Source organism: Diceros bicornis, chromosome 6, assembly GCF_020826845.1.
Source record: "Diceros bicornis minor isolate mBicDic1 chromosome 6, mDicBic1.mat.cur, whole genome shotgun sequence".
NCBI lineage: Eukaryota > Metazoa > Chordata > Mammalia > Perissodactyla > Rhinocerotidae > Diceros > Diceros bicornis.
The window spans coordinates 84,074,077-84,096,038 of NC_080745.1; the positions used below are offsets into that span (position 1 = coordinate 84,074,077).

Sequence of the window (21,962 nt, forward strand, 5' to 3'; positions counted from 1 at the left end):
GACACACACACGATGAAGACAACAGCGGCAGAGCCGGCCGCTTCAGCTCAGACATCCTCAAAGCTCCTCCTGTACAAGAGCAGACTTGCAGAAGATAAAAATCCTGACATCAAACAGAGGCCTTATAAGGCAGAGGTACTACTTGTTCTTTAACGGGGAAAGGGGGAGACAAATATCCTGCACAATATAAAGACGAAAGTTCTCTACCTCAAGAAATACTGCCAACATAAAAACGGGGGACAAAAAGAAGCCAACACAATGAAACACAGATAAATAAACAGGCTGAAAGGCTGCAGTTTTCTCTTTCCAACCAATTATCAGGGTGTCTTATAGACACACATCAGGGCTTAAAACTCTCCTTGTCGGTATCACGGAGGGCCACAGCAAGCACTAATAGCTACCTCTGCCCCAGTACCTTGACTATTCCAGAAACTCTAGACTGGCTCACATTCCTCATGATCAGATGGGATGACGGCTAATGTTTCCAATACAGTAACCATTAAAAATTATAGGGGGTCGGCCTGGTGGCACAAGCAGTTAGTGCACGCGCTCCGCTGCAGCGGCCCGGGATTCGCCAGTTCGGATCCCGGGCACGCACCAACACACCACTTGTCAGGCCATGCTGTGGCAGCGTCCCATGTAAGGTGGAGGAAGATGGGCATGGATATTAGCCCAGGGCCAGTCTTCCTCAGCAAAGAGAGGAGAATTGGCAGATGTTAGCTCAGGGCCGATCTTCCTCACAAAAAAAAAAAATAGATATTTAGGCGCGTCCCTCATATAATTTAGGTCTGTCTTTCAGAAACATGGTGAACAGCTCTCCAAGTCTGAAAAGAAATTATGTTGTTGCCCATGAGAAAATAAAAAGGTAGAAACAGTAAAATGCCTAAGAATGCACCCATTTCAGAGTAAGTCACCATTATCGTCCAATATTGGCACCCAAAGTAGAAGTATTCACCCCCTAATTTGTCAGCACCCCTTCTCCTTTTGATCCTGATGTTTTAGGCTGTTAATGATAGTGTTCTCCGAAAGAGAGAGAAAGGCACAAAAGTCATGGTTTTCTCCCTGGTCATAATACTTGAATCGAACTCTTCCATTCACGAGAGCAAAATCCCCACCGGACCACCAGGACGGGAACGAGTGCCATCTGCATAAAATCCCTAGATATTGGCAGCTTTGCTTGAGCAAGAACTTCAAAACTGAGAGTTGTTCAAAATGCATTTCCCAAAAAGACAGGCCCTTAGATTATCGAGTGCCCAGGAAGCAGCAACTGGCCCTACAAGTTATGTCAAAGTAGCCCGCACCCCCTGGTCGGATGTACAATGAGGAGTCTATGTGCTCAGCCGCCTGGTCATCCAGGCCCCGAGCCTCCTGCCTTCTGGAAACACACTTGCCAGACCCGGCGGAGGAAGCTGGCGCTTCTCAAGATCTTCACGCTGTTCTAAGGAAAACCACATCATCAAAAAGCTGGCCCCGGCAACCCACCGAGACCACTGGGAGATCTCTCTTGCTCAGCGGGAAGGGTTTGTACTCCCTGTATCATCACCAGCAGGAAGGGAATTGGGGGGCCGGGGGGGTGCCTCACAAGGAAGTAAAGGAATGAAGGAATGAATGAGACTTGCCTGACTTTTATAGACACAATCTTTTAAGGTCAAGAGTGTCTTTGCAGAGGTGTCACCTGTAAAATGAATACACATCGTCTCTGGTTCTGAAAACCTAGTCCTCTGCCCCAAAAATGTTTTCATGCCCTGAGTCCTGATGACAGCAGTCAGCCTGAGGCAGCCTCTTCACTGTATCAAGGGGGAAGCCACCTTTCCAATCAGATGCTCCAATTCCCGGAGCTGTTGCCTGAGCCCTTCATGGTACTTTAGCCTTAAGGCTCCGGTCTCATTTCCGTCCCCTCCCTGGTGACTCTTCAGATAAGGCAAGGACAAGTTGCGGATATCAAAAGAACAGACTTGGAACTGACCTGAGTCCCAACTCTACCACTTACAAACTGTGACCCGGGACAAGCCCCTCGGCTTTCCAATCACTTCGTGTTTCTCCACCTGCCAATCGGGAACAATAACGAACGAGACAGTGCACAGCAGGCTCCTGCACAACGGCCGGCACTGTAAGAACTCAAGTGCACCAGCCGTCAGGAAGCCCCGCCAGCTGAAGTCAGTGTTTCTCAGCTGCAGGAGGCTAAGCACGAAAGAGGGGAAAGCCACTCACCAGGTCTTCTCACCGTGGAAGGATGGGGATGTTAGAAAAGAAAGGGAACCTTCTCTTATATTTCTAGAGCCCCTAACACATAGTTTAGTGCTTAACTGTCTACAGCGTCATTCTGTTTTCTGCTTGTGTGCTTGTATGCACACACGTGTGTGAACAGACCGTGTGCAGAAGAGGAACGTGTCGTGGAGGTCTTCTTCACCTTCCAGGAACCTCCTCCTTCCCTACACCTCCTCTAACTGTGGATATGCTCAGAATTCCACTCCTGGCTCTTCGGGTCCCTTCCCTACATTCTGATCTCCTCCATCGCTGCAGCTTTTCTCACCCCTTCCACGCCAATGCCACTCAAGTCCCTACTTGCAGGTTCCTATTTCTATCTGCCCAAGGGAACACATTACCTGGATGTCTACAGAGGTCTCATCCAAAACAAGCAAACGACTTGCAAACTCCTCCTCTCCCCACTGGCCTCTTGCTGACTGGAGTCACCACACAACAGCAACCCAACCTCCCGTCAGCTCTAGAGGCCCTCTTCTCCCCTCCTGCCTCCTATCCCATCAGTCCCCACCTCCCCGCCACTATTAATTCTCTCTCTGAAACAGCTGAAAAGAAATAAGGGCAAGATTTCACCCCACAGGTCCACTCCAGGCCTCTACCATCTCTCCAAAAGATCTCTGCGTGCCCCCTAACCCATCACCCCTGGTCCACCTCCTGTATCCACCATGGACCACCAGACATCTTCTGAAAAGCAAATCTGACCTCCAATAAAAAAAAAAAAAGGCACAGACCACTCCACACTCTGACAGGGGAAAACCCAAAGAACATCGCCCCCACTAAGGCCTTGGTTGCTCCTGGTCCCAGATCTCTCTCCACCCTCTCCCTGACACCCCACGCTTATCTGCCTGCATCCCCTGTCCTGCTATACTGCCTGGCAAGCTCCTATTCAGCCATCAAAGCCCAGCTCCATTATCATCTTCTTTGTGAAAATTCCTCTGGTTCCCATGAAGACAGACAGCATTGATCCCATCTCCAAAACACCACAGTCTTCGTTTATCCATCTTGTACAGACACAACCAAACAGTCTGCCTCCCCCACCCATTCCAACTGAGAGCTTCTCGAGGAGGGGATCAGCACAGTGTTTCTCAGACTTTATTTATCATAAAGACCACTGAGGCAGCCTCCTGGCCCCACTCCCGAAGCTTCTGGGTCAGCAGGAGTGGGTTGGGGTCTGAGATTCTGGATTTCCCACGAGTTCCCAGGTAATGCTGGTGCTGCTGATCCAAGGGCCACATTGTGAGAAGTTCAGCTCCAGTGTCCAAGGACAGGAGTGTGAGACCTGCTTCTGCAGCAATGAACCATGTCAACATGGCGGCCCCTTCACATCGCCGAGCCTCAGAGCCCTGGTTTGCAGAACAGGAAAACACCTCCGGGCTAGCCTGCTGACAGTCAAGGTCACAAGGACAAAACCAGAGGCTGCCTGGAAAGGCCTTTATAAACCTAAAGTGGGGGGCACATTTGAGAGAAAGCACCCCTCACCTTGGTGGGGGTCCCAGCCTGCCTGCGGCCCAGCACAGGCCAGCGTGGGCCTGGGTCCTGGTTTGTAAATTGTGACTTAATACTAACTGATTGGTAGATTGTTTTTTTCCATCATGTGGGAACCTCAATTTGCTTCTTCTGACTTTAAAACGGGGTTTTCTTTCAAATGAACAAATCTGTGACATCATATATATGTAAGTTACTTAACTGGGGATTTCTGGAATGTTCTCAAGTGGAACTAAACATCTAAGGATCTTTTGAGAGTCGTCATTATCAACACCCATGTACAACACCTGTTTGATTAGTTTAGTAAGGGACGAGGCCTGTGGCTTATTAGAATACCATCTATTATTCATCCATCCAATAAATTTGAGATACCCGATATTTACATGTGGGACAGGGTAACCCCCAGAGAAGTCCCTTGAGAAGAGGATCCCAGCAGGGCTCAGAGATGACTTACCGCAGCCCCACAGCATGCTGGGAAAACCCTGAACACCAAACCACAGCTCACAAGCTTGAGGACCTGAGTCACAGCCAGTGGGGTAATTGGCCTGCTTTGCAGAGAGCATGCCCCAAAGCTAGCAGTCTGACTACTTTCCAGAAGCAAGTTTTCAGGGATGGTCACCTTTCCACAATTGATGTTACCTATGGCTCCTAGAAGCTGCTGCTGGGACCAGCTCATGTCCCTGACATACAGTCAATAAATGGTGCACAGTCAAGTGAATACATTTGCCTTATAAGTCCCTTAAAGGTCAGATGGATGTCCAAGTCCTATTTGACATTTTCCCCCAAGCCTCTCCCTCAGTAAGAACTTTCTGAATACATGAATACTTTTAAAGTGGCCTCAGACGAAAGAAAAGGATAAAAGGAAGGAGGGGAGGTTAAGAGTTATTCCACGAGGGCAAGGCTGCCTCCTGCTTTTTCAACTCAGGACCTTTTGGGAGTATTGTTCAGCAAGTTTACTTAAAGGGCTTGGCCTTTCTTCTCTCAGCAGGACCCCAGCTCCAACACTCGTTCGGAGCCTGCAGATGTGTCCCCAGACTGGTCAACCAGCAGCATCCCAACGATTTGCAAATGAAGGGACAGCAGCTGGATACTAAGAAACAGATGGCCCTCCTCATTTGAATGGGTTTGATCTGGCAGCTCAGGCCTCAGCAAGTTAGGGCCTGGCCAGCGCTGAAATCGTGTTCAGGCTGAAGGCACAGATTCATCGCCCAAGGGGTCTTTAGCAAGCAGCTGGATCAGAGTGACCTCTTAGAGAGGTTTCTCTAAAGGCAAGTGTCAGGCGTGGGGGCAGGGAGCCCCTGCAGTGGGCGGGGCACCTTCCCAGCTGGTTTTGCCCCACAGGACCCAGAAAGGCAGGTCGAAGCCACAGGGATCACTTTTCTCTGCTGATTTGCAGAGAAAAGAAAAATTCCCCCTTGGGGGATCCTGTGCTAGAGGACTGAAACCACATTAATTCAGGAAATTCCAAATTAAGATAGGCGCCACCACGGTTAACCTTTCTCCCCTGCCCTAAGCCGCATATTTGCATAGAGGTAAAAGGCTTCTTGAAAACAAACTGTGAAGCGTCCCCACCTCTCAGCAGAGCCCCTTTCAAAACCCTCCAAAGCATTTGATCTTGGAAGGGTTGTGCTCAGCTCCCAAGCATCTCGGACACGGGCATACCTGGTCCTTTCTTAAACTGTGCACCCCTTCAAGACTGCGCACCCCTTTCCAAGGAGAGGAAGGGGCCTCATTCGAATCTCCAAGTCCCTGGGTGAGGCCCCCAAGAGGGGAGCAGAATTGGCGTTCACTTACCCAACCCAGGTCCACCTGGCTCCACTGACCGCTCTGCCCTCAGGCCATCTCCCTGCCTCCACATTGGCCTGGCAAGAAACTGCAGCTCCAGAAAAGTGACAGTCAAAGAGCAGGCTGAAATGACAGACTCAAGTGCAGGCTGGGGGCTGTCTGGACCACTTCCTCACTTGCCATAACTTTACGGGTGGGCACCTCTCAGTAACAGGTGAAACCTGACAGCAGAGAGGCCAAGCCCTGGACTATTCTCCAACTGGGCACAGAGAAACTTCGCCGACACAGCCGGCTGGTACTGACCAGGGCCAATGCAGCAGGTTTGCGGAAGAATCAGGTGAGGGCCCACCTCCTTGAAGACCAGCCTCAGGAAGCGCGCAGGCCCGCCAGCCTGGCCCGGGCTGCTTCTCCAGTCCCGTCACATGCCCTTCTGCTAAGGTTCCCGGAATCCACTTGAGACAAGCTACGGTACGGTTCTCCCGCAGAGCACCTGCAACTGGAACAGGCCCCTCATTTGGGTTTGTTTGACAAATGCCTGTCTCCTCCCCTCAACAGGCCCTGAGGCTGTTTTTTCCTTGCCATTCTACCCCCACAGAACCTGGCCAGCAATAAGGTTCCAAAAAACTTACTCAGGGGAACAAACTCAAAGAAGCCACACCAACTATCCTGCAACCTGGAAAGCGTGCTATACCAACGACCTCATGGTCTCTGCCCAGCTCTGGAAGTTGCCATCACCCCCTGGGCTGCAAGGTTGAGAGGGAAGCTGCAGTCTCCATCCAGCCGAGCAGGCCACAACTTGCCAACACCAAAGCCCCCTCTGAACGCCCGTGACCCCTGGGCGCTCTGCACTCACTGTGCAAGCGACCAGTGCAAAGTCCAGCTGAATAAACTAGGCTCAATTCACCTCCGCGTCTAACTAGAACCACTCAGAGTTCTTTTTTTTTTTTTTTTAAATCACCAAACTGAACTTTGTTTGCTTTAAAAGTGGGCTCTACTCCCCAGCCTCTTTTTCCCCTGGGGACAGCCTTCCTAGCCAAGGCTAGAGGAAGCGTAGGTGTTGCTGCTTCTGCCCTTTCATTCTTGGAATTTTTTATTTATTTTTTTTGCTTTCCTAGTCTCTAACATTAGAAGGGCCAGGTGGGCCTTGGCATTGGTCACTACCATGACCGCAGGTTGCAGGAGCCCCAGGCACACGGGTCTGCACAGGTAGGGGCCTTGACCCAATCACCAATCAGAAACGCTGGGAAGAAAAGTCTGACGTAGTATCAAAGTGACAACTGAAAAGGCTAACATTTAGTAGGACCCAGGGCACACCGCCAGAAGCATTTGGGACAAGGAAAAACTGGGGATGGCTCGCTCCTGCTCTTCCGAGCAAATGGGCACAAATCAGGCCAACCCTTCCTGTCCTGAACTCCTGCCATGTGACAGCCTGGGTCACTAACTGGTACTCAGAGCAGTCTCCCTTGGTCTCCTGGGCAGCAGAGAGGGTTAGCTTCTTACTAGTAAGCTGCATTCCACCAGAGGTCATTCTAGAATCACAAAGTGATAATTATTGGGCCGTTTTTATTGCCTGTGATTTTTCTTCAAATAGTTTTAGGGGAATAGGTGTAAAGATGTGGGAAAGAATGACAAATTTAGGAAAGAATGAGAGAGGCACCACAGCATTCCACAAAAGACCCTCCCGTTCAGGAAAGAAGGGGCAACTGGGAAATCTTTGTTGTACCAATAAATTCACCCAAAAACCTGGGCCCATGCTCACCAACTGCGGGGTCTTGGAGGAATCATTTCATCTCCAAGAGTCTCAGTTACCTTGCCTATAAAAATGGGAAGAGGAATACCTGGGGTTGGCTGGATTATTAAGATTAGAGATAACATACGTCAAAGTACCTAGCACCGTGTCCACTTAATAAATGGTAGTGAGAGTTATCATTACCATCATCTTCATCATCCTCATCATCCTCATCTCAGGGAATGGGCTAAAGGAACATGACCCCATCCACTGACACCTCACCCCCCTGCTATCAAGTAACCCTCACTGGGTATAACATGCAAATGATTGCTCAGCCCCGCCCCCTTCAGTACCGTGGATCCCATATCAATTTCCTCAAGCTCCCTTCCGCGCAGACTGGAAGCCCAGCGACCTGTGCACTAGGAATGCCCAACAGGCTGACCAGGTGAAGTCCCTACAGGCAAACCTGGCAGGGATGATCCTCACATGCTCCCTCACTGGCCAGAACAAAAACAGAGCATGCCACACCCCACCTCCCCCAGCCAATCCCATAACCTTCTCTCCAGCATTCTTCACAGGGCCTAATGACAATCCCTTGGAAGCCTCACACGCAAAACTCCTTCCTTGCCAAAATATATTGTTCTCATGAAGTCCATATCCCGCTGTTTGTCCATAGCTGCAAACGACTTTTTTCCACAGGGAAAAAAAAAATGTCAACCCTGAACCATTGGGACTGCAAGCAGCAAGATGATAAAAAGGATTGGACTAATCCAGGATGTAGAGGTCCTTTCTATTTTAATTAATGTAGATGCCAGCTCATCAGAAGACTTATCATTGTATATTGTTGGGTAAACATCCCTGAAATATTGGTTTTAAATCCCATATCAGGTCTTCACTTTGACAAGGAAGTGGGTGGAGTACAGAGGAAACAGCTTTTACTGAACACCCCCCATTGGCCAGGACTGCATCAGGGGCTTCATATCCCATTTGCATTTAATCTCCATACTCTCCCTTTGAGATAGATATTATCAGCCCCAATTCAGATAAAGAAAGGGAGGCCCAGAGAGGTTATCTAACTTGTCAAGGCCCCAGCACCAGCAGATAGTGGAGAGATTCCAACCCAACTTGCAAAGCTTCCAAGGCCAAGTTCCTTCTGTGAGTTTACGTCCCCGGAAAGCACATCACACACCATTCAAAATGATTTTATTCATTTATTTGGAAAAAAAGATGTCAGATGCCAAACTTAGGTTAATTGTATAGGGAATTCTTGATCTTTTAAAGATTTGAGTGATTTTAAATTTGAAACATAACATTTAGGACATATATTCGATTGTGCGCCTACCTCCCTACCTCGGTCAGCTAAGAATGCAGCACATTTTGGTGGAAATCCAGAAGGCTTAGCAGGACAGGAAGGAGGCGCCTTGAAGGCAGCCACACTCCTTTGGGGCAACTAACAAGCTGAAGTTTAGGGGTTTTCAAAGGGTTTAAACCATAAATTCACCCATTGCAAAGATCTCTATATTCTTTTTATAAGGCCTCCCCACCCCACCCCTCCACATACACACAAAGTTGGCCTTTTCAATGTCTTGATATTTTTAAAACATTGCAATCGGTCATGTATGGACAATCTTAACAGTAAACTGTCTCGTAAAAAGAGGTCACATATAGTAACACAGAAAGAGTTCTAATGTTGGAAAATAATCATGACAACTTATACAGAGTTTACTTTATTAATGTGAGAGCTCAGAGTTGAGTTCTTTCTTTCAAGGAAAGGTGCTATATAAATCATACAAATAAATACATCCCTTGTCCTCATTCCTGAATCAGTATTTTCCTTATAAGCTATTTTTTGCCCTCCTCATAAAACACGTTCACCGTAACCTGAAATTCTATATATGTGCATTCCATTCAGAAATGACTTGGAATTTATCATTCTTTAGTTGGACAAGGGGTTAAAGGAAAGAGTATGCCACAGCTTAGCTCCCTGACTCAGTACAGTCAAAAAGAATCTGAAACTTTTAATATTCACACAAAGTGGCAAAAATCCAGAAGAGGGCGTAATCTCTCACGGTATTCCAAAGTGGAATAAATGACAACAGCTCACACCCAACATCTTAAAACTTCATCATGGTGCAAGTTTCCCAAAACCAAAATCACTAAAAACCTAACGCATGCCTATTTTACTTGACCCGCACTCTTCAAGGATGACTGTGGTCCATCCCGATAAGTAAATATCCTTTTGTATGAATATATAAATGGTAAAAGCTTGAAGTTATATAAATGGAGGCCAGTGAAAGCCTGCAACCACCACACAGCACTGAAGTGGCTACCATTTTGGATTTTCCACCATGCCCTATTAAAGGGGTAGTAAGGGATCAAAGCAAGGAGGAAAAAAACTTGGGAAAAGTGTGGCCTTTGTAAATTTCAGAAGGAGACATTTCCAACACCTGCAAGACCATCCTGTGAAGCGGCCAGCAGCTTGTGCAGCCAGCCTTCTTTAAAGAACTTGGCCTCAGGCTCCCTTCCTTACACCTCCTCACATTCCCAGTCCAAGAGGGCCAGAGTGCACCTGGCTGTGTGCTCCAGGTCTACCTGGGTTAAGTAGGAAGAATTGGCCAGTGGCCAGTTTGTGGACACTCTCAGGCTGCCAGAAAGCCTTAAGGCTTCCCACGAAGATAAACATTTTCCCCAAAACGGAACACGAGTTATACATAGCTTTAAAAACTCAAATTCAAGAGCCTCTGAACAGGTCAAAGCTGAGTTCTCAGGGGCTTGCTCATCTTGGATCTGATGATGCTGAAGCAGAACTGCTCAGAAACCCACCTCTTCGGCTAAGGCCAGACACTACGCCCTTACATCAGGCTCACTGTTCAGCCACACAGAGCCCTCAACACCATCACCATCAGTTAAAAGAAACTACACTAAGAAGGCAAGCCAGAGAGAAGGACGTGGGGCAAGGGTGTAGTATGGTTAGCCATATCAAGCATTCCAACGCCAGGAAAGCTGGAAAAGCCGAGCCATAGCCAAACCTCACTTAGGATATAGCAAAAGGATAAAAAGCATGCAAAACCTAAGACTAAAGTCATCCTTCAAGGAAAACAACATAATAATAAAGACCATGGACATTTCTGCACAGCTGCGTAAAACCCACCGGGTCAGAATCATTTGTAGGAAAGCCTGAAAAACTTTCAAAAATAATTTCCAAATTGCCTACCAAGACAAATCACCCTGCCCAGAATCACACCAGCTCAGTGGAAAGCAGCACACCAGCTGTATTGCCTACCTAGTTGAACACACTGGCACCCAAAAATCAATTTCCCACGTTTTCCTTTAAAGACTAAAATTAGACATCTTCAATGTAAATGTAAAATTAAGCCAGACTTTGATGAAAGGGGATTGGTAGCCTTTTAAACTACAGACTGGAGGAGGGAGGGCTACTGCACACATTTTATTGAGAATGTGACCATTGAACAAAACTCTCCCTGTTTCAATACGATCCCAGTTAGTTCATAACCATGTAATTATTCATTAAGTCTGATATTGGAAACATCTCATATTGGACTGCTCTGGTTATTTGAATTCTCACCCTCAACCGGGTAGAAAGACTTGAAAGGAACAAGTCTTCAGCTATGGCCTACTGGGGGGCTTGTCGCACAGAAGGTGCTCAGTGTTTTAACTGGTTAAAATAAACAGGCAAAACACATATACTCACATCAAATTCGGATCATAGGGAGCCAGCACAGAAAGTATACAAATACCAATTCTCTGGGCTTGCCAGATTTTTGCTCCAGAAGTAATATTAAACACAGCTCTTTGTCTACGAATTGTGAAATACTTTATATACTAATAAAGAATGTGTACTTCATTGTGTATTTAACTGCATAAGCCTGCATTTGGTTTAATTGACCAAGAATAAGTCCTTGTTCCTAAGCTAACTATCAAGTTACAGTCAACTCTTAAATATTAACACTCATATTGAGGAACAAAGATGCAGATAATACAAAACAGAAGATTATTTTAAATCATTCACTCTTGGTATGCGGATATATTCTTTTTTTTCTTTTCTTTTAACTTGCAATTAAATGCGTATGGCTGATATTATGGCATTTACAATACTTCTAACAAAGGACTTAAACCATACTGGAAAAATCTGACTTAGAGAGGTCTCCGTGTGGATCCCTCACTCAACCCCTCTGCTACTGAACTTTGGACCAACTCAAATTGGTCCGATACAGCATCCCCCCTCAGAAGGTTGCCAAAAGACAGGTTAAAAAAAAACATGCAAACTACTTTTTTCCCAGGTTGTTGCTTTTCCGAATGACACTTTGTGAAGGGTGGGAAAGTAATTAAGGGTTTGGGGTTGGAAAAGCCCTTTTATTTTAGCTCCTACTGGGCTGGTGTAAACAAAGATGTCAGTTAATGTCAACAATGACTTAATTAACAAGAGTAGGTGACAAGTCAGGAGGAACTTGAAAGTAAGAGTCACCTCTTCCCCAGGGTAAGCAAGCTTGACTATACTTTAAATAATTAGAATATTAGTCAACAGAACTTGGCATTGAGGCCTGCCCCTCTTTGAGTCAATAACTGAGTTTACACTCTTCAGCTGGACCCCTACAACAATGAATGACCATTTAAAAATATTCATTTTTAAACTGGAATATTTAACTAAAATCTTCTGGAAATTGTTTTCTTCAGTCAGTTCTGTAGACCTAACTCCACTGTTACCACTTGAGAAAGTGTCTAGAAGACAAATAATATGTGATAGACGATGTGATATGGTGATAGATGATATGATACGATAGTATATAAACCCAAGACAATTGGAAAAGGATCCTCTAATATTAAGGCTCAGGCTCCTTCCTGAAATATAGTCACATTTTTCTCTAGACACAATCTCCTCTGGTCCAACCCAATAGACATTATCTAAATTGAGCTTTCAAATTAGCAAACCAAAAAGTCTTCCAAGATAAGACCTTGTGCAATAGAAGGTCAAGGTTGAACTTACTGTTAACCAAAGTGATAGTTATATTAACGACGAGGACAGACAAGGATGGACAGACACACACACACCTCTCCGATTCGACACGGCCAAAGCCTAAATTGGAGCTGCCCTAGTTAGTCTGCTTCCAGTTGTTAAAAACTCCTTTCTTATCTATAACTAGATCACCTTCCTAATAACCTCTGACACCTATGCAAAATGCCTGCAATGGAAGAGCTCCTCTTAGGGCTCAAATCGGTTGCCAATATTGGACAAGGGAAGTGCAGACACTACAGAGAGGGAATACAGCTGCCTGGAAACACGAAGGGCCACCTCCTCCTCTGTCAGAGAGCAATTGTCTCCAAAACCTAGATTTTTCCTAACGTTGTGGCCACTGACACGGCCAGCCCACAGGTCTGGGAAGACCCATATGGCCAGCTCACTGGGAACAATGACGACAACAGGAACTGGGTGCTTATTGGATGCTATTTGCTCTTTACACCCAGGTCAAATTAAATCTCTTAACAACTTTTCCAGGTAGATAATCAGAAGGCTTCTGAAGATATTAATATTCATAACATTAATGAAGAGACCCTAAAAAGCACCTTATCAAACTCTCAAGTGACAGAAACGGAAACTGACGTCCAGGGATTTGTATTCTTTTCCAAAGCCTCCTTTTTGCAAGGTTTTGCACCTTCCTCTAAATCTCTTTTTTTTTTTTCCCCAGCATCTCACAACCCTGGATGCAAATCTCATAGAAGCTATGAACCCAGAAAAATGCACAAAAGAACATTCACAAAATATTACCTGCAATTTCAGGGAATTCATGGTCCTCACCCCAAAGCCCAAGAGCATCCACAGATCCCAGGTAGGGAGGACCCACTTTCAACAACACTCATATTGTTAGACACGGATCTTCACACAAGGAACTGGGGGGACTTCATTTCTGGCCACTTTTCCCCTGTCTGCCTCCCCCCTTTCTCACTGCATGTACACACGTATTCTAAACTTTCTTCAATAATTAAATACGATAAAGGAAATCCTCCAGGACCATTTTACACTTTATGTTGAAATAAGCTCCAAGAATGCTGCCCTGAAAGTCTAAATGAAAAATGACAGTTTTCTCCTACCCGGGGCCGCTCCTGAGCTCACGCTGTAGGAAACCCCAGCTCAGCCGCTTCGGTTTGTGCTGAGCCGCACACTCAAGGGAAAACCAGCAATTAGGGAAACATCCATTTTAATTATTAGCAAAATTAAAGAAGTACAGGCATGACTTTCAGAAACTGGGAACATATTCCCTCACATTAAGCCCTTTTAAAATGCAGCACCACTGCAAATACATTCCCACTGATGTCACAGCACATGTCACAAGGAGGCAGTCCCATAATCGTCATAGTGAGAGCCTGTTAAAGCCTCAGACACAAACTCCTAACAGATTTTCTTCCCAGAGCCGTGGAAGCCCCTTGTGTCACCACATTTGTTCATTATAAAGCCTCCATACCTCTGTGTACGAAAAAGCACACCAGCCTCCCTCACACGATTGCTTGATTGCTTTGGATAACAAGTGCCACTGTCCAGAGAAAGATCTGCCCTATCCTTTCATGACTCACGCACAGGGTCTCATTGGAGACCCCTCTCCCAGCACTCTCATCTCGGATGGGAACACAGCTCTCCATCCCATATCGTCCTGGACGGGCCTTCTGTCCTCTTCTAGCCCAGGGTGCAGGGTGCTTTTCCAGAACAGCTGAGCTGACCCAGACCACTCAGGACCACAGTGGGCCCCCAGAGCTAAGCAGGCACCAGGTGGGCTCTCAGCAAACAGGTTCATTAAGTGGTGATGAGTGTTGGGATCTGCCGTTTTATTCTCAGATTACCACTCAAAAATCACCCAGCTACCAATATGCCCTACTGATGACAGATTTCACTGCTGCACCAAGTGGAGGCTTGGCTACCGTCGTCTTAGAAGGACCTGGGAAGGAGGGTCCAAATCTACCCGGCTAAATAATTCAGCCCCGTGTCGTGCTCACAACTGGCCTGATGCCTTTAAAATTAAATTTCCAAAGCTGAACACCGATGCGGGCTCTGTTAGATCTGGAAGTTCTCAAAGACGTGGGAGACGCCCAGGTACGTTCCTTTTCAAATTTACCTAAAATAAGAATCTGCTGCTGGGTGGCATACTGCTCAAGTATTATGAATGACAATGTCTAACACATCTCCGTGCTGAACTTCAGAAGCTTCTTTTTCTCCTTAGACAATGAAAATAAAATGTCAGCATTTCAGATGTGGGTAATTTCCCTTAGTGGCTCCTTTTGTCAGAAAACAGCAAATCTTTGCATTGTAAGCAAGACTCTCCCACCAGTAAGAATGCTGCTGCAGGAAGCTATGGGTGGCACTCATCTCAAGCCCCCCTCCCTCTAGAGCTCTCCTGGGCATTGGATAGAGGTGAACTGCTGGCAGTCTCCCTCACCCAGCACAGAGAAACGCACACACCAAGAAACCACCAAACTATACCACTCTGCCTGCAGTGTTACAGCAAAGACTCTCATAATCTCTGATTTGTGGGGAGCAGAGACCACTCTCTCTTGCTTTTAGAAGACCCATTTACAATGCTGATAGCAAGGGCAGCTGATTCTAAAACAGGCCTTGACTTCAGAGCCACTTCCCCAGACAAATCCCAAAACAAACTTGGTACCCTGAAAGCGAAATTGAATAACTTACCTTCCGGCTCTAACGTGGTATCTTCAACTAAATTGAAGGAGGGCCGGGCCAGGGACAAGGTTGCCATGGTGACCACAACCAGGCAGATGAAGCGACCCCAGCTGACCATGGTTACGGTGCCAATGCCCCGTCCTCTTCCATATCTCCATGTGGACGTTAATCCCATCTGCACACTTCCGCTACGAGCATGGACTGCCAGCAATGCCTTCAAGCCTGCGATGGGCTCAGGAAGCAAGGGGCTGCGGCAGCCACTGCCAGTCCTGCTGCTGCTTCTGCTGCTGCTGCAGCCTCTAGAGGAAAGAGATTCAGCAAGTCGGTGAAATCTTCCCCAATCTCAATTCACTGATACCCAAGTGGGCTAAGAACAGTTTTTCAGCCTCTCAAATATGCACAAACAGGTCTTTTTCATTATCTGCAAATGCTTTCCATCCGCACCTTTCAGTCCCAGGTGTCTCCACCAGACCGGTCCACAATCATGTTAGGCTGATCTTTTAGAAAGCATACTTTAAAGAAATAGAGATAAAAAGAGGAGCTACAGGACACAGACGCACACAGCCACTTCACTTAGGCAAAGTGTACTCTCTTCTCCTATCCACTGCCACCTCTACCGCCCTCAAAACGCAGAAGCAACGCGACCTTAGTTTCAAGGGCAACTACAAAAGCCAGTTAACAACGCTCAGGTTGGCATCACCAGCCTCGTTAACTTCGGTGAGGCCAACTGGGCTTTAGAAAGCTGACCAGTGGAGCCAGCTGCTTACAGACTTACTTCTCTGGGGCTGGAGCTGAGTGGTTTTCTCCACCCTCACTGTAGTTCTGAGGAAGAAAGGAGACTAGCAAAATAAAAAGAATCCCAGGAAGGCTACCAAAAACGCCCACCCATTTACACCTGTCAAGATTCACTTTCAACGCAGAAATGTATTTCAATCTTTCACCAATCAGCCACTTACGAGGAACGAACGGATCTACAATCCATTCAAAGCAGCTGATCCAAACAGATTCGAAGCCGGAATTCCTTTCCACTGTGACTAAATGGCAGTGCAGCCCTGGTAAAGATCTTCACCCTATACAGAGCAGGTTAAGAAACTGAGCAGACGCAAACTCTGATGAGTAACGCAGGAGTTTATTAAAGATGAGGATATGTAAATTAGTGTCACGGTATGTGATTGGGCCAGTAACTTTCAATACGCTAACCTATTGGCTAAAATTTCAGAGTAGAAATTTTACAAGGGGGCGCTCAAACTCACTATTCTGTTCACCCATTTGTTCCAAAGGCAAAGAGAATTTTCCAAGCTTAAAATATTTAAATAACTTTAAATGTCTTCAGTATCCTCAATTACTAAGTGTAGAGCCTAAATCCATAAACGTTAGAGAATCTGATTAAAACAATCACAGATTCTGTGAACTATATGAGTGAATCATATTTTATAAGACTGGGGGTGGGAGTGAGACCTTTAATATAAAAATCTCTAAACCCTACACTTTTTGCATGAGACTTGATGTTTCAAATTATGACACAGGATTTCAACACCGCCTGAGCCTCCCCAGAACTACATCAGAAAAACTGCTCCAAAAGCCTTGACTAAGGATTAAAATGGGTAAGGGGGAAAAGTGCACCATTTCTAGAGGAGAAATAAAGAAAATCTCTGCTTCAAACAAAGCACAGGTGAAAGGGTGTGTGATTCACAGCAAAAGCAAGGAAAGCGTGTGTGCATGTGTGTAACACCCTGTGTTTTCCGACTGCGTGAAGGATTTTTTTCCCAACTTTTCTTTCCTTTTAAAGTTAAGAGCCTCAAAAGATAATTCTGTGTCTATTTCTACATACACGTGGGAGGAAAGTATACCAACATTCTCATTGATTCACTAAGCATTTCTAGCATGCATGGGAATTCTCTGCCCCCCCGACACAACTCCAGGAACAATCTTAAATCCTAGCAGGAGATTTCGCCCCAGGCTGCCTACCCAGCCGCCTCACCCACCTGCCTCAGCCCAGAGGAGCCTCCTTTGCTCTAGGCAGAGAAAGGTGGGCAGTGACCTCCGCTCCATCTCAAGGCATTCATTCCCCCAACAGCCTGCACCAGAAACTTGAAGTATAGCCATTTCCAGGTCCAGGCCCCACAGAAGACCCCTCCCCAAATCTCTGGAAGGCAGAGGCCTAAGGCGGCAGGTCTGCACAACTCCTTAGCAGAGTGGACAAAAATATGAAGGGACCTCCAAGGCAGGATAATTAGGCCCTGAGGCGCAGTGTTGGGAACACAGGCCCAGCATGCTGCTGGCGGCCACAATCCCGGCTTCCTGCCTTCAATACCATAATCCTTCCTGGAGTCTGAGCCTCAGTGAAAGCCCCAGCGTGTTTATTTTTCCCCTTGAAAGGGAACTCTCTTCTCAGCCTGGGCGCAGGAGGAGTTGTCACCCTCCCTATGATGGATGGCTCTTCATGGCCACTCGCTCCTCTGGTCCATTTTCACCTCGGCACAAGCCTGCCCTCAAAGATGGGCAAAGTGACAAGCGAGAGAGCCTAGCTGGGGAGTGGTCACCAGGCCAGATCTATGCTGGGTTCCTCAACTTACCGGAACGTTCCCAAACCCCCCACACTCCAAGAAGGCAAGCCAATACAGTACCCGCCTGATTCGGGCTTCCACCTCTAAGAGGTTATCTGTCCTCTGCTGGCTTGGAGCTTTGTTCCTGGGTAGATTTCACATCAGGAAAGTCAACAGTGCCAGGCAAGGTTGGGGATGCCCAGGTACACCCAAGGGGCAGACCTGTCTCCTGGTTCACAGCCTCCCTACTGCTTTCCCTTCTCCCCAGAGCTGAGCAGGGGAGGGAACTTTCAAGGGGTCAAACCTAGGGAAGAATTCCTCAACATACTGAAATCTCCAAAAAGACAAAATACAGGCTGACCCAGGACCACAATCTCCCTCCCATTAACACTTCCAAGCCAAAGAGAACTCGCAGTAGCTTTGGGGAGCTCCCCACCACCAACAACCCGGTTTCATTGTAGCATTTCTTTCATTGGTTTGCCCAGAATATCCTGTTTTTCTCCCCCTTCTCGGGGCGCTAAAGAGCTCAGAGAAATCTGCATTTTAATTGACATTCCAAGGAGAGGGAGAGGGAGAGGGGCGGCTGATTGCTTTTCTATTCAAACTAAACAGGCTTTTCAGATGAAAATGAGTCGAGGCCAGTGGAAGATTTACAGGGATTTGGGACCAGGGTGACAATGGGGTTTTAAATGTTGATAGCGTTTCACACCAAACACATAATGGGTGCCCCGAGTGTGAAAGCAGGTTTGCCTTTACGGGTAGGTTTTATTGAACTGGGCGAGGGGAAGGAGGGCCGGGAGAAGAGTCTGCAAGGGAGCGGGCTGCGCGGGAGCCGCGGAGGCTGATCGCCCAGGGCCGGACCTGCGCCTGGCCCTCTGGCCGCGAGGGACGGAGCCAGCGTCTCGCAGGGCCCTCGGCTGATTCCCGTCGCGGTCCCGTCGCTGAAGGAATGAGCGCGCAAGTTAGCACTCGCCTGCGCTTTCGACATCTCCGAGCTGCTGCAGGCAGAGCAGGCAACGAACTAGAAAAAGTCGGTCCAGTTCGCCCCCTAGCCCCAGGCGCGCTGCGCTCCCTCCAGCGCCGACGGCTGCTGCGAAAGGGGAGAGGCGGCACTGAAATCGCGGAACGGGAGCAGCCCCCTCCCCGAAGGTGACACCCCCGAGCCTCGTCAACCCTACAGAGATGTCGCCGGCCCCACCCCAGCGGCTTCCTCCTGGGGAAGGGTCCCCCGCTGGGGCCTGGATGGGACAGAGCGGGCACTCCTCGGTCCCCGGAATGAGGCACCCCGAAGATGCCCCTCCGAGCCCAGAACCTGCGGGGCTGTGCCACCAGCGAGGCAGCCTCGCCGCTCGCCCGCCAGCTCTGGGGTCGCAGGATCGCGCCGGGCCGGCGGGACTGCGCCGGCCGGAGTTTGACAGGGAGGGGGGGTGTCAGCGCCAGAGGCAGATGTCAGCATCTGGATGGGGGTGGCTGAAGCAGAACTTCCCAAACGCCAGCCGTCAGCACGCACCCACCTCCCCCATCACCTGTGCAACCAAAGAGGGAGGACAGGGAGCAGCCTCCACAGTGCCGGTGCCCCGCGCCCTCCGCTCGGGGGACGGTGCACCCGGCGTCCCGGGCTCCCACGGTGCCCACTGTCCCCGCTGGCGAGCTCCCCGAGGCGCCCGACACGGCGATTACCTTGAATGGCAACGCTCCTCGGCGATCGGTTCTCTCCCCGTGCCCGGCGTGGGTCGGGATGCAGCAAGCGACGAGATCGGGGGAAACCAACAAAAAATGGTCCTGGGGTCCTCGCCGGCGTGGAGGCTCCGAGGCTTCACGCGCACCCCGGGCTGCGGAGCAGCGCGGGCATGACGCCCGCGGGCTGCCCTCGGCTTGGGGAGCGAGAGGAAGAAAAGACTCAGGCTTGGCGTCTGCTCCACCAAACTTTGCTCGCAACTTGCGAACGCTCAGAGCGCGCAGGCAAGCGGGGCCTCGGGGGCCCGGGGCTCGCGGCCGGGCCCCGCCAGCCTGGAGAGGAGTCGCCGCGCCGGGCCAGCTACGCCGCGCGCAGACCCCGCGGCGCCCGAGCTTTGTGGCGGCCGCGCTCCCCGCTCCGCACCCGCCGCCCGCCCGCTCGGCTCTCCGCCGCGCTCTCCGCTGCCGCCGCCGCCGCCCCCTCCCGGCGGGTCACGCCCCCGCTGAAACCCGAGCCGTTTCCTGGACGGCGGCGCCCGCTCTGCCAATCAGCGCCGCGCGCCCGGGCCGCCGCGAGCCCCGCGCGGCTCCCGACGCCGGCGAGCGGCCCCGAGACGCCGGCCGGGCAGGCGAGGGGCCCGGCCACCCTCGGGACGGAGAGATGCACAACATCCCCTGTGAATGAGGCCTGGTCCCGCGGCCCGCGCCACCCCCCTGCCCTCCCGTGGGAGTTAGACTGACCGCCGGTTCGCCGGGTGATTGCGTTACGTTGTTTTATTTCAAGCCAGAAAACAAATGACAGAATGCCTGCCCTACCCCTCAAAGACTTTCAGATGCGTCTGCGTGGTATTGGGGAGAGATGTAACGCAATTGAAACTTGTGGAGGAGAGGCAGCAACTTGGAAACGTTTGCAGGACAGGACTGTGCACTTTTCTGTCCTTCAAAGCAATAGCAATGAGAGAATAGAGGAGCATTTATGGCGGCCCTACTATGGGGAGGGCACACTGAAGAGGTTGTTGTTTGCAATCGGTACAACCACCCTGCAGAATAGTATTCCCAGTTTCTGATAAGGAAACTGAGGATGAGAGAGGTTAAGTAAGTTGTCCAGGGTCACACAGCTAGTTACTGGCAATGCCTGCCTTTGCATCCGCTCTCTTAAAAAACGTCAAAAATGGCAACAAAAATAAAGTGTGTTGTTTAGTAATATATATTTGGGTTAATAAAAAGACATTCAGAAGATTCTAAAGACCCAACTCTGCTATCAATCACTGTATGACCTTGAGCAAATCAATTCCTTTCTCTGAATCTCAGATTCTTCAACTGCAAAATCAAATTCCTCAACTGAATGCCAAGCTGTAACTGGTTAAAGTTCATATTTTCCATTTACCTTTTTCACTAGGCTGTGTCTCCCGGATAATTTATTTTTTAATATACTTTCTCTCCCTCCTCACTCATCCAGCTCCTAAGCAGTCATGCTTAAGTCCAAGACAATAAATAGATAAAAACCTTAATTATTTTTCCTTAGAAAAGGTCATTAAACCCAGAAGTGCTTTAGAATGCTTTAGAAGCCTGAAGATAGATGGAGCAGTGAGGACAAAACTGACTTGGAAAATCGACTTTTTCTGCATTTAGAAACGCAGTTGCTCATGGGTCGCCGACCCTGCACACTTCATAACATTTACGAAAATATTTTTCCAAGGTGCCACATCATTAGAAAATCATTTTTCTTCACAATACATGGTGGAAAACGTCTATGTAAATTACTTAAAAGCCAGGAGTAACAAATCCATTGGAATGCTTCAGGCAAATAGCTATGAAATTATATTTTGGAAATCAGACAGCAAAAATAACAGTCTGATTCTCAGGCAAAATTATCCGTCCATATGCTTGGGGGAGGGGTATGTTTTTGGTCAAGTCTTCTAACCTGGATCAGTCCCAGAACCTTTTAAGTAACTGACACTTAAGTCTGGTAACCCTTAGCCCCCCACTCCCACCTGGGTTGTTATGGACATACCAGTACCTTTTCAAGTTCTCAGACCTGGGGGTCATAAAAAAAGATGTGGCTGAATGTCTGCCTGCTCAGAGGCTGTCACTTACATCTTTATATTCCCCACCAATGGGAACCTCAAGTGTCTCAGGACAGATTCCTTTCCCATCCTGCGGTGTATCCATCAGCCATTGAAAACGCTGTTAACACATTCTCACATAAATTACTGGTGCAGGAAGCCGTCGTCCCTATCCCCATTTATCAATAGCTTTATGTACGCTGAATAAAAAGGAAGCCTTCTGCTGAAAATGACAAATAAGAACACCTACTTTAATGTCCAGATGCAGTTTGCAGAATTTATTCTTTATAGGGTTGAAAAGACACCAATCCATCAAAAGCCCCTTATTCCCTGAAGAGTGTTCATTTTTAAGTGAGCGAAGCCCACAAGCCCACAACAGCAAACTCTTCAGTTTTGAGTAAAGCAAAAGCATGTTTGGAATTTTTTTTTAAAAACCAATGCTGTCATCATATTTAGGCTTCAAGTGACCTCAGAGAGTCTAGGAAAGCTTTCACACCAGCGAGGCTTCTGAATGGGAAAATAATCTCTTTGCAGTTTTTTTCTCTTCCCTCTTCAAGTGGCTGGAACCCCTTTTGTCAATGGCCTCCTGTGAATGGTGTTGCTAATAAGCTTATTAATGAGCTTCCACAGCCGAGTGTGAATAGGTAAATAAGCCCCAATCTGTTGAGGTTCAGGGCCGAGGGCAGAAAAAGCCAGCAAGAACTAAAGGTGACAGTTTGAACTGA

The 21,962-nt window shown here is 48.2% G+C and overlaps 1 protein-coding gene across 16 annotated transcripts in view; it reads right to left on the bottom strand.

Moving 5' to 3' along the window:
- The window catches only part of FGFR2 (fibroblast growth factor receptor 2), a 105,207-nt gene extending 85,780 nt beyond the window's left edge, over positions 1-19,427 (bottom strand). For 6 of the 16 annotated variants that reach the window (XM_058544152.1, XM_058544151.1, XM_058544149.1 and 3 more), the window contains exons 1-2: positions 15,905-16,642; positions 14,958-15,247 (exon numbers count right to left, since the gene is read on the bottom strand). In XM_058544152.1, coding sequence (XP_058400135.1) covers positions 14,958-15,247; positions 15,905-15,930 — 316 coding nt within the window. In that variant the 5' untranslated portion in view covers positions 15,931-16,642. Of the gene's footprint in view, positions 1-5,541; positions 6,459-14,957; positions 15,248-15,904; positions 16,646-19,174 lie in introns of those variants that run through there. The other 10 variants (XM_058544146.1, XM_058544143.1, XM_058544138.1 and 7 more) reach the window with 6 other exon arrangements.
- Positions 19,428-21,962: the final 2,535 nt, after the last annotated feature.